This window comes from Cryptotermes secundus, unplaced genomic scaffold, assembly GCF_002891405.2.
Source record: "Cryptotermes secundus unplaced genomic scaffold, Csec_1.0 scaffold1928, whole genome shotgun sequence".
Taxonomy (NCBI): Eukaryota; Metazoa; Arthropoda; class Insecta; order Blattodea; family Kalotermitidae; genus Cryptotermes; species Cryptotermes secundus.
Genome location: NW_019740681.1, coordinates 537193 through 553653, shown reverse-complemented (window position 1 = coordinate 553653; position 16461 = coordinate 537193). Strand labels below are relative to the sequence as shown.

At 44.8% G+C, this 16461-nt stretch overlaps 1 protein-coding gene across 4 annotated transcripts in view; it reads left to right on the top strand.

The window, feature by feature from the left end:
* LOC111872620 (CAD protein) overlaps positions 1–16461 on the top strand; it is a 77835-nt gene that overhangs the window by 688 nt on the left and 60686 nt on the right. Inside the window, exons 1-5 of one of the 4 annotated variants that reach the window (XM_033754767.1) lie at positions 5083–5327; positions 5493–5697; positions 6624–6935; positions 14227–14365; positions 15718–15991. In XM_033754767.1, the coding sequence (XP_033610658.1) occupies positions 6830–6935; positions 14227–14365; positions 15718–15991 (519 nt within the window). In that variant the 5' untranslated portion in view covers positions 5083–5327; positions 5493–5697; positions 6624–6829. Of the gene's footprint in view, positions 1–5082; positions 5328–5492; positions 5698–6608; positions 6936–14226; positions 14366–15717; positions 15992–16461 lie in introns of those variants that run through there. The other 3 variants (XM_023866699.2, XM_023866697.2, XM_033754766.1) reach the window with 3 other exon arrangements.

Genomic DNA, 16461 nt, shown 5'->3' with positions numbered 1-16461 from the left:
TAAAGTCCCTCCCGGAGGACTTGTTCCCTGAATTTTTTCACCCTTAAAAATTCCACGACCTCCGCCGGGTTTGAACCCGCGTACCTTGAGTCATGAGGTGGGAACGTTACTCCTAGACTACGGAGGCCGCTGATGGGAGTGTAAGGCAGAGGTTTTCATCTGGCTGCCTGAAAAATGGTTACTGCCCAAATTAAATATTTTACGTATAATTAATCAAGAATTGCAGAAGACCGTTGCTTGAGAAGTCGGTCCTCTCTGGCCTAGTGAAAATTCCCTTCATTACTATGTTCACAAAATGACTGTAAGTACCATTCGGAACACAAATACACTGTGGGCAGAATGCAGGTACATATAGTTACCGCTGTGCTTTAAGGGGTTAAATGGTTTTTGTACTTCCTCTCTTCTTGTTTCACCCTGAAAACTTGGGTGACAGCAGTAGGGGGAAAACCGTGGGTCCTCCATCTGGCATCTAGGTTAAAATACGTGGAACGTTTTCTCCGCTTTCCCCCATACGTCTTTGTAGGCTGGAGCTTAAACATGGACAGCTTTATGTTTGGGTTCCAGAACTCAACGAATTGGTTCATGAGTTGAAAGAGTAACATTTCTGAAGCGAGACCTTGTACCATGGAACCGTGCTCTGTATTAAACATCACTGAGATTTGCGTCATCACGAGAGAGTGACGTACTTCATTACGCTATCATTTGAAATTTATTACATTCTGACTTTGTACCATGGAATGAAACTCTGTCTTTAAAATATCTTGGAGGTTGCGTCTTATCAGATAGTGGCCTGGAACAAGATAGTACTTACTTACTTATGGAGCTGAACCCTTCCTGAGGAGAAGCCAAATCTGCAGCTACTCAAGACTTTCCCAGCATTTTATGGAACCCGAAGGTTCATTACCGTGTTCGCAACGAGCCTTCCACTGGTCCCTATCCTGAGCCAGATCAATCCAATCCATACCATCCCATCTAAGATCCATTTTAATATTGTCCACCCACCTACGCCTTGGTCTTCCCAGCGGTCTCTTTCCTTCTTGCTTTCCCACCAATATCCTACATGCATTCCTTTTCTCCCCCATTCGTGCTTGACAGTACTATTAGAAATTTGCTAGATTCAGTGGGAACCAAAATTGCCGTACAGGAAATTTCGTTGAACGAACAGGGACATTTCTTCCGCAAGGTTGCCTGCTCAATGTGTGACGTACCCTCAGAGATGTTTTAAACACAACGTAAGTCTGTCAGACGTGTTAATGAGACAGAACACGCGAAGGTACTGTTGCTTCCCAATATGTACGGTAGCCACGCTCAAACATCGCGGTACAGTTTCTGCGGTTCGATTCTAATCCTCGTTCTCAATCTTTTATTTACCTTTTAATTACATAAGTAAATATTACTCTCTTACAGTGAGCCCTGTTGCTGTAAAAGTTTTATTCACTATATACTGTGATGACAAGGAAAACAACCATATCCCGGACGAAGAACGGGTACTCCTACTTGTCCTGAGCCTAATAATGACGCACGGTCTGGGCGTGCCCAGCCCCTGTTTACCTGTCGAGCCACGCGTATCACCGTCTGGCCTTGTACCTAGCATGTAAACGCCAGACGGGTAGCAACTGTTTGGCGCCAGGGAGGGCAACTGATGTATTGCGGGCAGTCGCACGAATACTTGTTCAGGGAAACACTTTGCTTCGCATTCGGGAAGTCCTGGGTTCCAGTCTCGGCCAAGACACCCGCTAATTGTTTCTTGTCCTGGTAGATGTTGGGATAAAAGGTAAAGTCCCTGAATGCGTATGGGGGAGTGGGACTGGTTGGAGGTGAGTGGTCATCTTAACGCTCCGGCCGCTTCATCCCTGGAAAAGCGCCCACGGTACACATTGGATAGGAGGCTGGGTGGACCCCAGAGCCGGTCTGGGCGATTGGTGAAGTGAAAATTCTCGACCCTACCGGGACTCGAACTCCGACCCCCGGATCGTGCAGCCCCTAGCCGGTCGCTATATCGACTGCGTTAATCCGGCTCCCCACTTACAGGTCATAACTACAATTAATTAAAATACTGTTACTGATTTTCACATTACAAAGTACTCCACGCTAATCTCTTCAGTCTGTCTGCACCAGTCTTCACGGATTTATATCACAGGAATTGTAAAAGTCTCCCGGTATCACTGCACTACAGCACACATAAAGTCTTCAAATCACACGTTAAATTTTGTACTCTTCTGTACTCATCCAGCTCACTGCTTGCTTGCTTGTTCGCGTGCTTCTCCCACTGCTACTCACTGCCTTGAACGAATTCTGTCACTCGTACTTGCACAGCCGCGGAACGGACATGGACCTACAGTAAACACATATCATGTGATCGCTAGCCAACAAGGCTATTGGCGCGGCTGTCGGATCTACAAAAAGCACAGCTTTCTCTACTGTTGCGTGTTGGACCGTGTTTACAGAGCTGTTGCCTGGCAACGCGTTGATCAAATCAGTTGCAATACGGGCATTAGCTGGAGGCGGCAACGGTTTTTGCAAATATTTCCGTGACCGTACAGGAACAGTTTATAAGCTTGCTGTAGGTGTAGAGAGGCTGTAAAGCTACAATTCATGTTCCTGCTGTCACCGTACAGTCTGGTAGGAACCTGCAACAGTATGCAAAACTGCACTTCTCACTCACCGGCAGAGGCGGGGCCTGCAGTAAATTTGTGTGTTATTCTAGGGGATCGCGGTATTGTGAGGACCCCTGTTCTAGAGTTTATATAAAGTGGCTCATTAGGAGTTGGCGATTTCAGTCTGAAAATAATAATGCACCACGAGAGTTTAGATCAGTGGTTTTTAACCTGTGTGCCCTGAGATTTTGTCAAACGCTTTGACCGTAAGAATAACTAAATAAAACGAAATATCCAAACTAAAAAACTGTAATAGTTAATGTGATATCATTATCCGCCAGTAGTTCACACTATGTAACGTTGAGTGGTACGGTGACTAGTGTATAATGGAGTTGAAAGACGTTTTCTTAGTTAGTTAAAGCATAACAACAGATAAGGGGCACGCGGTAGCGTAGTTGGTTGAGGCACTATGCTGCAAGCCGGAAGGTCGCGGGTTCGATTCCTAATGAGGTCATTGAACTTTCTAAATTGACATAAACCTTCCGGCCGCACTATGGCCCTTTAGTTGACTCAGCCTCTAACAGAAATGAGTACCAGGAATCTTCCTGGGGGTAAAGCGCGGCCGGCGCCAAAGGCTGACAACCTTATCGCCATCTGTGAGCCGACTGTCTCACAATCCTATGGGCCTCCACGGCCTGTTACAGGGAGCGCTTTGCCTATTTGTATCCTAAATGGAAGAGATCGCCTGCAAATCTTATACGTGAATAGGAGGATAGTGCAGAAATGGGGTGTGAACTAAGTGCCTCTAGCTCCAGACAGGGACAAATGGCGGCCGTTGGCAACGCGGTAACGAACCTGCAGAGTGAGAACACTGCTAGGAATTGCTTGACTAGCTGAGAGACTATTTGACTGGAATACTTTCCCCAGAAGTCCTTGTGACGGAAATAAAGCTTCCTTACATTCGTGTACCAAGTCGCTGGCTTCCCACCACGGCTGCCCGAGTTCGAGCCCAGGTCAGGTCATGTGGGATTTGTGGTGAACTAAGTGGCACTGTGACAGGTTTTCTCCTAGTACTTGGGTTTCCCCTGCTAATTCTCATTCCACACTCATCATCTACCCTCCGTGGCTGGTACGGTAGGCCAGTTAGAGGCCGACGTACCAAGTGGACTAGGTCTCACCCCCACCCACATAAACTAAATCAGTGGTCAGCGTGGTGGCGTCACAGCCCCTGTGCTGCAAGACTAGAGCGTCAGGACGCTGTCTTGCGTCATACTCTAAACATTGATCCATTCTCACTTCTAGACATTTCCCCCACCTCGAACGCTGATTAGCGTAAAATTAGTCCCTGGTGATCGGTTTCTTGAAGGGGGGGACTTGAAACGCGATTCCGCGACGTTTCTATGGAGCGAGCACTTCGCAGTGCATCTCAATGGAGACGAAGGCCCCTCCCGTGCGGTGTCATGTAAAGCGACAGCGGATCCCTAACTCTGCTGATGCTCCACATTCTCTTCATTTCTTGCCCTACTAAACCCAAGGAGAAGCTAACAGTCGCTCACCTACTCAAGAATCCAATTGCTGCCGTGTCGGGTTTGAGGCTTCCACAGTCGTGACAATGAAGAATACAATACTCTGAGCATTCGACGCCATATGTAGTCCGGAAGAAGTCTGCCGACGTTTCGGAGGAACGAAACAGAACTTTTTGTTGCCTACTCCTTGCTGATTTCTCGCTTGGCTAACTCTTCAACTCCGAAGGTGAAGGCAGTGAATTTTTACCCATCTGCACGGCGTTACTGCCCAAAAGACAGGCCAGTGGGCCTTCTCATAAGCCAGATGAATCCAAGCTATTTCTCTAACATCAATTTATTATCTACGTCTAGGTCTTCCAAGAATTCTCTTTCCTTCAGGTTTCTTTTTTACCAAAATTGTGTACGCATTTCTGATGTCTCCCATACTTGCTACATATGCCGTCCATCTCTACCTCCTTGACTGCTTATTACGAAATATCACCCAGTGCTTTCTACTGAACGCAAAACGTGGAGGTCTAGGCCTTGGTTGGGGCACTGAAAAACAGAATTATTTAGAAAATTTCTGTCTTCTGGGACACATAGTGCTTTGAAGGTCAACCGAATTTTCGGAGGAACATGTGACCTCCACCTGCACGGTTGAACAGTAAGCCAAGCAGTCAACCAGAGAGAAGGAATCGGTTGATTTTTACCGAACTGCACGGCGTCATATCCCAGAAGATAGAAATCTTCATAATCATATATGTGAGACCCTTTGATCCTACTTAGCTGATTTATGCGTTAGTGATTCTTCTCAGTCGCTCCATGAACTAACTAGAGAGTTAAAACATTCTGCGATAGATTCCCATGAAGTGTTTACGTCTTATGGTTTTTTTGCAGTCAGTTTCCGTATAAATTGATGTTACAGTGTATCACGTGACACTGTTGAGAGGGGCGGGGTATTTACCACGCATATGAACGATAAGAGAGGCATACAGCGTTGTGATAGGAAAACATGGAACGAGAGTCCACTTGGTAGATCTGGACGTGCATGGAAGAATAGCGTTAACTTAATGATAGGCAAATAGCGCGTGACAGGGCGGATTGGGTTTAACTGGCTCAGAATGGAGTCCACACTGTTGTGAACACGGGAATGAACCTCCTACGCGACTTCATGAAATTGGCACGTGTCTGAAGAGTAAGGAGTGAACATCGTGTTCAGATTTGAGTGAGTTTTCTGGGCGGTAACTATTAAGACAGCTGTCTTCTGGTATGTAACGCCGTGTAGTCTTGGTAGGTAGGCATGATCTTAACCTACCAGACAACACGGTCTCAAAGGCGTGAATATTGCCGTGGAAATCTCGAATCTCCTAACTGTGCGCATGTGTTGCAGGTGTATAACGTAACTATTATTGCTGAGCCTATGTTAACCAGCCGCATGGTACTTCTGTGATTGAATGGATTTCAAGACGGTTAATACAATGAGCCCGTGTCTCCTGCTCCACAGCAGCTGCTCAGGAAGAGACAGGTAAAATGGGACCGCGTCAGCTGCAACCTCAAGACGGTTGACACTACAAAAGGCGTTCCAAAGGCTTCGGGTGAGTTGTAGGGTAGTGGGTATTTTGTGTGCCTGCGGCCACTTCAGAAAGCATTGAAAGCATGTAATAGGCCGCGCCATAGCTCAAGCGGTTAGTCGCTGGCTTCCCACCGCGGCGGCCCGGGGTCGATCCCGGGTCTGGTCAAATGGGATTTGTGGTGGACAAAGTGGCAGGTTTTCTCCGAGTACTTCGGTTTCCCCTGCCAATCTTCATGCCACCAATTGCTCCGCAATCACCCTCACCTATCATCTGGGGCTGGTACAATAGGCCGGAAGTGGCCGCAGTACAAGGGACTTAGTCCCACCCCACTAGCAATAAAAATGCATGAATGCATGTAGCTTTAATTTGTTTGTATTGGGAGTGGTTTGTGTATGTCATCCATGGTAACGTAGAAACGTCCAGTGTTTGTGACGAGGTCAATAAGAACAGGGTTATTCTTTCAGTTGCTTATTATACTGGAACATGGTAAATACCGCTTAGCGTCATGTTTACCACCAAATTTGTACTGTTTACGTGTTTCGGTGAAAATACCGGTTCTGGCTTCCATCTAACCAGAACACTAATTCGTTTTGTTTACACTTTTAAAACCTGGACCGTATATTGTGTGAGGAAGTAAAAGCAATTCAGGTACAGCATTCAGAGTCAAAGCTACCCACAAACTTCATAAAGAATTCGCATAATAAACTCAACATGCAAGAATGTATACATTTTGTTTCTAGTGACTGGTGTTGCATAAGACGTTAATTTCAAATGGTTGGGAGCAATCGATTTACATATATTTGCGATCTCTCGCTAATGACCCATACTTCGTACTGGTTTGGTAAAAAAACAATGGAATGTTTATGTTTATGTTAGTGTAATCTATTTTCCTCTATAAGGAATCAGCAGATCACAGTTTATGCGGTTTGTATACGGTTCTTTTGCAGTTTAGTCTGCAGAGGTTCCAGAATATGGTGGAACCTGGTAATAAAGCAGATATTTTCAAGGTGAGGAATGGAAGGAAACCGACATCACGGCAGAGGTGCAGGAAGTGTGCAAGTGTGGCAACACTGAAGCATGCACCAGTTGATGTTTTGAGCGTTCGTTGTTAACTGAAAGCGATCAGAAAGCGACTGTAGGTCCAGCGGGTACGATGTGTCTCACCGAAAAGAAGTCCACGTGTAGCCTTGTGCTCGAAGATGGAACTGTTCTGCCCGGCGAATCGTTTGGCGCCAAAATACCAGCAGATGGCGAAGTTGGTGAGTTTGTATTGTGCTTAACTGCATTTGTTTTCGAGAAATGGAGCCCCCATGCTTATAGATAGTATTTGTAATCAACTCAGTGGAGCAGAATTTTTCTTGAGACGGTAATAGTCTCCAAGTTTGTCAAATTCCCCGCTTACCATGGAACCTGAAGGTTCATTGTCGTGTGTGAAATTACTAAGCAGGTGAACGTAGAAACCGAAGTTTGATGTCTGGGACATGTTTCGCCATGTGTGCGCCATATTCAGTATACTTTACAATGTGCTGTATATACACAGTAAACCCTCGCTAGTCCGATTGCAGTTAATTCGGATCTAAGTATGACAAATAAAAAATTCAGTTCAAGTTGAGTACGCACTTTAAAAGACACGTGGGACTTAGGAGCAAGAGGACTTTGAGACTGTGTTCAGGGCAGCTGGAGAGATTGAAACCTCGCAAGAAAACATCCAGGATTGGCTTGAGCTGGCTGAAGGAGATCTTGGATTTCAGCTTCTGACAGATAAAGAAATTGCTACTGTGATATTTTTTATTTATTTTCATCGACATCACCTATATCATTAAATTTTCGATTTATTTTTTTTCCTAAGTTTTTTTGCCTTTTAGGGCTATATTTTGCTTCATTAATCTCGTGTTATCGCATGATCTGAATGACTCCCCCATTCAACCCGATTGGGAAGGGTTTACTGTATAGTGATTGCAGATCTGCTCATGATAGAATGTTAGGCCTGAAGATGAGACACATGTCGCCCCGAAACAGCAGACTCTATCTGCCGGAAAGAATGTTGTGTGACAGGAATACAGTAGATACAATCATCTGCAGTGACCTACAGAACAGGATGCAACGAGATGCGAGGCTTCCCAGATTAGCGTCTGTAAAGTTTCTGGTTGTTGCGAACAATTGACAGCTACACTGATCTTGCGGATCTTGTTCAAAGGGCTTTACTTACTTATGGAGCTGAGCCCTTCATGAGGAACCGCCAATTCTGCAACTACTCAAGAATTTCCCAGCACCCGAAGGTTCATTACCGTGTTCACAAGAGCCCTCCACTGGTCCCTATCCTGAGCCAGATGAATCCAATCCATACCATCCCATCCTATCTCTCTAAGATCCATTTTAATATTGCCCACCCACCTACGCCTTGGTCTTTCCAGTGGTCTTGTCAAAAGGGCCATTTATATAAAAAATGTAATCAAACGTTTTCGGTTTTCTAATGGTGAAATTTAAGCGAACGGCGGCGCTGGCCTTCAGTTTGCTTGAATTTATGTTTAGTCTGTCATGAAATTCAATTATCATCACCTCCTCTTCCTCCCTCCCTCCTCCTCCTCCTCCTCTTCCTGTGGTTCCAAGGTGAAAGGTAAAAAGTAAACTTGTCCCCGTGTTTAACTAATTAAGCACTACGCCTTGAAGACGTATGGAGAAGTAGATGTATACAAGTAGATCCACGTATTGTTGACCTCGACAGTAGATGGATGTGAGTGGTCAGCTTCACGCCGCGGCTGCTTTACCCCCGGGGGATGCTGACAAGGTTTAGCCCACAAGGGCCTGGCCTGACCACCTTTTATGAAGTATCCAAACATTCCGTCTTCCCCTCGGCCCCCTTGGGGAGTCTGTTATCTTCCAGTCCTTCCATCTGAGTCACGAATCCCGAGAGGGCCCCTGAGCGTTTTCCTTTCAAATTACATTTTGAGTTAGTAGAAGAAAATGTTTGTGATAGAAAAAGAAGGAATATTATTTGCCTTCAACAAAAGCGGACACGATTTATTTCCGCGTCAGTTAATGGACTATCGCGACTTGGCTTTTAATTCGTTTAAAATACAGTGGTAACTATATGTACCACCCAATTTTAACGTAACAAACTCCGCATTCGTACGATTTTCACAACGAATAAATTGTATAGCATTAGGCAGTTTATCTTTGTAATGGAGACATTGTGTTTTTCTTGAGGTAGAAACTAGATTTTACTTTCACGTATACCTACGCAGTCTATATAAGAAACTATTGTGATTGTTAGGACGTCTGATTTGGAGATTCTGATGCAGTTACACGTTTCAAGCCCCCCTCCCTCCATCCCAAATGAGAATGAGTGGTTTTTGATATGCTTTCCGTCTGCCTGTATACGAGTATGTGCACGCGCCCCCCTTAGCGCGCGAACCGTTGGACGGAGTTTATTCGCCCTAGTCCAATGCCCGGTGAATATGGGGCCCAGATTTCTCGAAACTGCCTCTTAACGATTTTGTTTAAATTTCAGTAATTTATGAGGACCATCTCCCTGAATAAAACGCGCACTAGGGGCCCAAACGAAATGTCTGTTTCCTCCAGACCGGCTGTACCCGTCACATGGATTCAATTGTTCGGTGTTCTGCAACCAGCTGTGACCTGCCGAGCAACAGTCGATTCAAACCCGGGTGCATCAAACTAGACCACTCCTTCCACACCCTGTCCAGTTCACTCTTATCGAACCATTCGATGTCATCCTGCTTGAATCTGCCGTGACCTTGAGAGAATTCTGCTGACTGATAAAATTATGACGAAAGTGATGAAAATTGCTTTTCATGACCTACTTGATTATGAAAATATCCCGTTAATAACTGAAATGCTATCGCAGAAAGGATCAGCAAACGGTATATGCTGCTTCTGAACTGCATTCCGTTGACCCGTTTAGGGGTGAGAAAGAGAGCGGCAATTGTCTGCAGTCTAACTCCAACCGACAGTACAACTACCATGAGGCATCAGTACTGTGTCCAACATGCATAGCTTCCCCACACATTTCCCCCCCCCCCCCCNAGATTGAATCATGAAAGTCAAAGTCATGTTGCAACTGACGGTCAGTCAGTCTGTCTGTCTTGGTGTCGAACCCCAGCTGGGGTTCATGACCAGATGTTTTCTTCTTTGTGAAAGTTGCTCTCCTGTCCATTTGGGGCGCCCTCTCTGACGAGAGGTCGGGTCTGTCACTTGTCAGTCTTAGTCAGTCGATGTCAGTATTAACACATATTTACAATTTAATTCTAGTCTAAATTACTATTTTATGTACAATATATACAAGGCCTCTGTCACTCCAGGCATTGTACAGCAGATTATGCCCTATTTCCAGTAGTAATCGCTGCCACGGCAGGGCACTTGGACGGTCATATGCCTGACCGCCGCCAAGTTTAAGCCTCTTATACTTTCTGTGTCGGGCCTCGCCTTGTCCGATGTTGTAAACATTCTCATTATCATGATTTTATATGACTTTTGCTTGTTGCCTGCATAATTTTGTTATGTAATCATAGAGGTATGGAATTTTGAGTGTCATGGGCAATTCGCGGACCGCTGTGCGCCTTGGAAAATTGCCAATGGTGCGGAGAACCTTGTTTAGCAGGCGCTGCAATTTAACTCGATGGGTGTCTGCCGCAAACTCCCAGGCTGGGCTAGCATAAGTCATTACGGATCTAATGAGAGCTTCATGGAGGGTCAGTTTAATGTTAGCGCTCAATCGCTCACTTTTGAATAGGGAATATACTCTAATGAATATATGCCCTATTTCCAGTAGTAATCGCTACCACGGCAGTCTACTCACTTGAATCATGAAGTTCATCTACATGGTACTTAAACATTCAGTCCGTAGCTCACAGGAAACATATTACATCTCCGCTACAGAGACCAACCGGTTAATACTGTTTGCGGAAACAGTCGCTGTTTATCGTGAGAACCATATGGAACACACAAATACACTGTGTGGGCAGAATGCAGAGACTTTATATATAAGAATTCAGTCCGTACCTCACAGGAAACACATTACGTGTCCGCTACAGAGCCCAACTGGTTAATGCTGTTTGTTTGGGGAAACAGTCGCTGTTTACTGTGAGAACCATATGGAACACACAAATACACTGTGTGGGCAGAATGTAGAGACTTTATATATAAGAATTCAGTCCGTACCTCACAGGAAACACATTACATCTCCGCTACAGAGCCCAACCGGTTAATGCTGTTTGTTTGGGGAAACAGTCGCTGTTTACTGTGAGAACCATATGGAACACACAAATACACTGTGTGGGCAGAATGCAGAGACTTTATATATAAGAATTCAGTCCGTACCTCACAGGAAACACATTACGTGTCCGCTACAGAGCCCAACTGGTTAATGCTGTTTGTTTGGGGAAACAGTCGCTGTTTACTGTGAGAACCATATGGAACACACAAATACACTGTGTGGGCAGAATGCAGAGACTTTATATATAAGAATTCAGTCCGTACCTCACAGGAAACACATTACGTGTCCGCTACAGAGCCCAACTGGTTAATGCTGTTTGTTTGGGGAAACAGTCGCTGTTTACTGTGAGAACCATATGGAACACACAAATACACTGTGTGGGCAGAATGTAGAGACTTTATATATAAGAATTCAGTCCGTACCTCACAGGAAACACATTACATCTCCGCTACAGAGCCCAACCGGTTAATGCTGTTTGTTTGGGGAAACAGTCGCTGTTTACTGTGAGAACCATACGGAACACACAAATACGCTGTGTGGGCTGAATGCAGAGACTTTATACAAGTATATAAGAATTCAGTTCGTACCTCACAGGAAACATATTAGTCTCCGCTACAGAGCCCAACCGGTTAATGTTATTTACAGATCGGCTCTGGGGTCAACCTAGCCTCCTATACAGTGGGTACCGGCGGCTCCTTCCCAGAAGCCTCCAACTAGTGCCGAAGTCAAGAACAATGGAGCTATACTTCACTCACCCATACGTCTTAATGGCATGTTTGATTAAACACAGTGATAGGGGCGACTCTGTCTTTGCTGTGACTCGCTCGATCTGTGGTCTAGTGGTCAGAGTTTCTGGCTACAGATCCAGAGGTCCGGGTTCGATTCCCGGCGCTACCAGATTTTCTGAGAAGTATTGGGTCTGGAACGGGGTCCACTCAGCCTCGTGATGATAATTTAGGAGCTATTTCAAGGTAACAGCGGCTCCGGTCTTGAAAACCGAAATTAACGGCCGTGGGGATTCGTTGCACTGATCACGCGACACCCTCTATCCGCTAAAATTGGCACTAACTTCGCCGTTAAGCTGCGGTCGCTCGGTCGATATAGTTTGCTTGCGGACTAAAACCATGGAGTTTGTTTTTTTATGGCTGGCTCGATATATCTGCCTGCCATGCTACCCTTATTGCGTGACGTCGTGGAGGTTGCTGGAAGCGGTGTCAAGTTTGGTCTGGTTCTGGAATAATTTGGTCTCGCGAAAGGGTGACAGCCCCTAGGCACAGTCTTCAAACTGAGGTCCGCAGACAAGTACTGGAACGTTGAGTGAAACGATAGGGATTCTAGACATTACTAGATGATTTAAACATTAATTTATGTTGTGATTTAGTTGGACATGAAACTGGTAGGGTGGCTACATGTGAATGGTTTGAACGGCAACCATGTACTTATTAACTAGCTATATTTAAGCATTTCTTGATAAGCTAATAGTTGCATTCATTCATTCATTCATTCATTCATTCATTCATTCATTAGTAATCTGTCAGACGACAGGTCCACAGTCTCTTCAAAAACAATTCCCCCACTTAATGCGATCTAGAGCTTTCTCCTTCAAGTGACAGTATCCTCTTCTGTCCCCAAGGTCATCCAGCATCTTCTTACGTCTTCTTCCTCGTCTTCTTGTCACTTCTATCCGCCCCTCTATCTTTCCTTCGATAACTTCTTTTAGAAGGCAGTTTCTGCGTAAAACATGACCAATCCAATTAGCCTTCCGTTTTCTTATTTCGTGTAGGATATTCCTCTGCTCACTGACTCTAATTAACACTTCTTCATTTCTCACATAATCGGTCCAACTGATCTTCTCCATCCTTCTCCAACACCACATTTCGAAACTTTCCAGATGTTTCTGATCTACTGCCCTAAGTGTCCATGTTTCAGCCCCATACAGAGCTATGCTCCAAATGTAGCATTTCACTAGTTTCTTCCTCAAATTTAAGTCCAATTTGCTGGTAAAAAGATTCTTCTTCTTGCTAAATGCAGCTTTTGCCATGGCAATCCTGGATTTAATTTCACAAGTACACCTTCCATCATCTGTTAACAAGCTACCCAAATATTTAAAACATTTCACATTCTCCAGTTGTTTTTGGTCTATCTTTATTGTGACTGGGGTTGGTTGTCTCGAAATTTTCATTACTTTTGTTTTCTCCACATTCATTTCCATGCCATAGCACCTTCCAATTTCAATTAGTCTATCAATCATGCCCTGTAGCACAGTTTCTTCCTTAGCCATTAACACAAGGTCATCTGCATATTTCACAGTTTGAATAATTTGCCCTCCTAATTTGAAGTCTCCGAGCCCATCCAGAGCTTCCTTGGTAAGGCATTCTTTGTACAAGTTGAACAGAATTGGTGATAAACAGCATCCTTGTCGAACTCCTCTTCCAATCTGCACACTTCTTGTCTCCCCTCTGTCCAGTCGTACTCTAACTTTCTGATCCATGTACAATTTGCTAATCAATCTTCTTTCACGCCAATCGATACCTGTTTCCTTTAGGATCTGCATTAATTTGGTCCAGTTTACACGGTCAATGCCTTCTGCCAGTCTATGAAGCAAACACACAGTTCTTCATCTATCTCCAAAGTTCGTTCTGCTATAATTCTCATCATCCCAATTGCATCCCTGGTTCCTTTTCCTCTTCTAAATTCAAACTGATCTTCTCGAAGTATTATTTACACAAATTTATGAGCAGGATATGAAACCAATGGTTCATTACCATGTGCACAAAAGAGTCCCACTGGTCCCTATCCTCAGCCAGTTGAATCTAATCTACACCGCCTCATTCTGTTCATCCAAAATCTATTTCAGTATTTTCCTTCCATTGATCCATTCCTTGTGATCTCGTTTTACCGGGTTTCCCCAACAACATTTTCCATGTATGTCTCTTCTTTCCCTTGTGCTCTACATGCCTTGCTCATCTCATTCACAGTGATTTAATTGTTCTAACAATATTGGACAAAGAGTAGAAAGCTTTACACCCCTATATGTATTTTTCTCCAGTTGCTCCCCCACAGTTGCAAACGTTTTATTGCCAGAACAAATATTTTTGCTGTTGTTGTTACTGTTATAAATGCTATAACAGTAAAAGTTGTACCACTACAATGAAATATTGTAGGGGAGTGGAGGTACAGTTCCATGCATTCTTGACTCTGCAAAGTACAGTCTTCTGGAATGTGTCATCAGGCATAGTGCCTCCATCTTCAGGGTAGAATATGCAGTACACAGTCACTGCTACCATGTTTTGTTAGCAGTAAATGTGTGTCAGTGTTTCAGACCGGTATGGTGGGCTACCCCGAGTCGCTCACGGACCCGTCTTACCATGCACAGATCCTAGTGCTCACCTATCCTCTTGTTGGCAACTATGGCATTCCTGGCGATGACAAGGACCAGCATAACCTACCACGGTAAGAAGTCAGTGAGTGAGCTGTGCTGAGGAGGCCATTGTAGGTGGAGATTGTGGTGCCTCTCCAAGCTGTGTTGGCCTATGTCAGCCAGCCAAGAGCCCTAGTGAAGACTATCACTAGCAGTGTTCCTGTGACCGAGGAGAATATGCAGACACGGGGAAGCATAAGGGCTTGAAGTTGGAAAGGGGGGGGTGACCTGTAGTACTTCTGCCTGTCACTCCAGTATAGCCAATCAGGTTCTTGTTTTCGCGGTTCACAGTTCTTCAGAAACTAATAGTTGCTCAGTTAGTGTGGAACCCAAAGGTTCATTTCAGTTGTTCCTACTGCTTTAACTGGGGGTGGGGGGGAGTGAAACTTGGATATGTCAACATAGGAGAAACACGCAGACTAAGGGTGTGTGTGCGAGAATTTTGTCCTGCTGGGAATATTTGTGTATAAAGGGGGGGGGTGACAGGTGGGTAGATAAGACTGCATAATGAGGAACTTCATAATTTTTTACTTCTCAACAATTATTATTATTTGTAGAATGATCGAATCAAGGAAGATGAGGCGGAAGATGTGTGTAGCATGAATGGGAGGTGTAAGAAATGCATACAGAATTTTAGTCACTTTAGTCAGTGAGTCTGAATGCTTGGATACCCAAACATGAAGGGGATATAATATTGAAATGAATTTTAAAGAAATAGATTGTGAAAAAATTAAGTGGCTTAAAATGGCTCAGGGTTGTGTGCAGTAGCATGGGTGGTGTCAGTCAGGGGCAGTGCAGCAGCACAGATGAACAGGCAGACACAGGAAGCTCCACAATTTACATACCCATATTTTTTCTTGGTGTTTTAGTATGAGTATTAAACCCTACTTATCTCTTTATTATAAACAGCCGGGAAGCTGAACACGTGCTGTAGCAATGTAATCACACTGTTCTATGAATTATGACACGAATGAGTTTTTAGTTGCGGAGTCAGGAAATGTTGTATTGTTAACCACAACAAAGTTATGAGAAAGCTTAATCTCTTCTTAATAGAAGTTTAATCTTGTACTGGCCCTTGCAGAAGTGGTCTTGTAGGATTTGGGATTCTCAGAGCGCTGCTTATGAAGAGTTCTGTCTTCTGAGATACAGTGCTATGTAGTTTACTGTAAGTCAGTAGACTCTCCAGGGGAACACGCCTCCTCCATCTTCAGGGTTGAAGAATAAGCTGGTTCTTGGAGGGGACGTGTTCCTCCAACACATCAGTCGGCTCTGAGCGGATTGCATGCAGATGTATCTCAGAAGGTGGGCCCCTTCTGTAGTGGTATTGTGTGTTCTGTTGGATTGTGACCACCACTGTGATGTGTTGTTGTGTGTTGGCCATCAGTTGGTTTGAGTCGCATAGAATTTGGGCAGCTGGACTTGTGGTGAGGGAACTGTGTGAGACTCCAAGTCACTGGCGTCAAGCAAGGACTCTCTCTCAGTGGATGACGGACCACGGAGTTCCTGGGATCTGTGGCATCGACACGAGGGAGCTCACCAAGAAGATCCGGAGCAAGGGAACCATGTTGGGCCGAATAGTAATGGGAGTTCCTGAGTCTCCGTTGGCCGAATTTCGAGATCCAAACAAGCGGAATCTAGTGGCAGAGGTTTCCATAAAGGTACAAGCTGGTGATTGTGAACTTGTACACTTCTCCAAGTATAATTAGAACGCTCAAGTCAAGGAGGATAAGGTGGGCAGGGCATGTAACACGAATGGGGGCAAAGAGGACAGCATATAGGATATGGGTGGGAAAGCCAGATGGAAAGAGACCACTGGGAAGACCAAGACGTAAGTGGGTGGACAGTATTAAAATGGATGTGAGAGAGATAGGATGGTATGGATTGGATTGATCTGGCTGAGGATAGGGTCCAGTGGGGGGCTCTTGTGAACACAGTAATGAAGCTTTGGGTTCCATAGAATGCTGGGAAATTCTTGAGTAGCTGCAGAATTGGCGGCTCCTCAAGAAGGGCTCAGCTCCATGAGCAAGTAAGTATCTTATCACAGTAAATTGTAATTTTGTTCTTCTTTTCTGTGATCCCTGTTCATCACCTGCTCTGTCTACAACTCTGTGACTCCAGTGTTGATTTG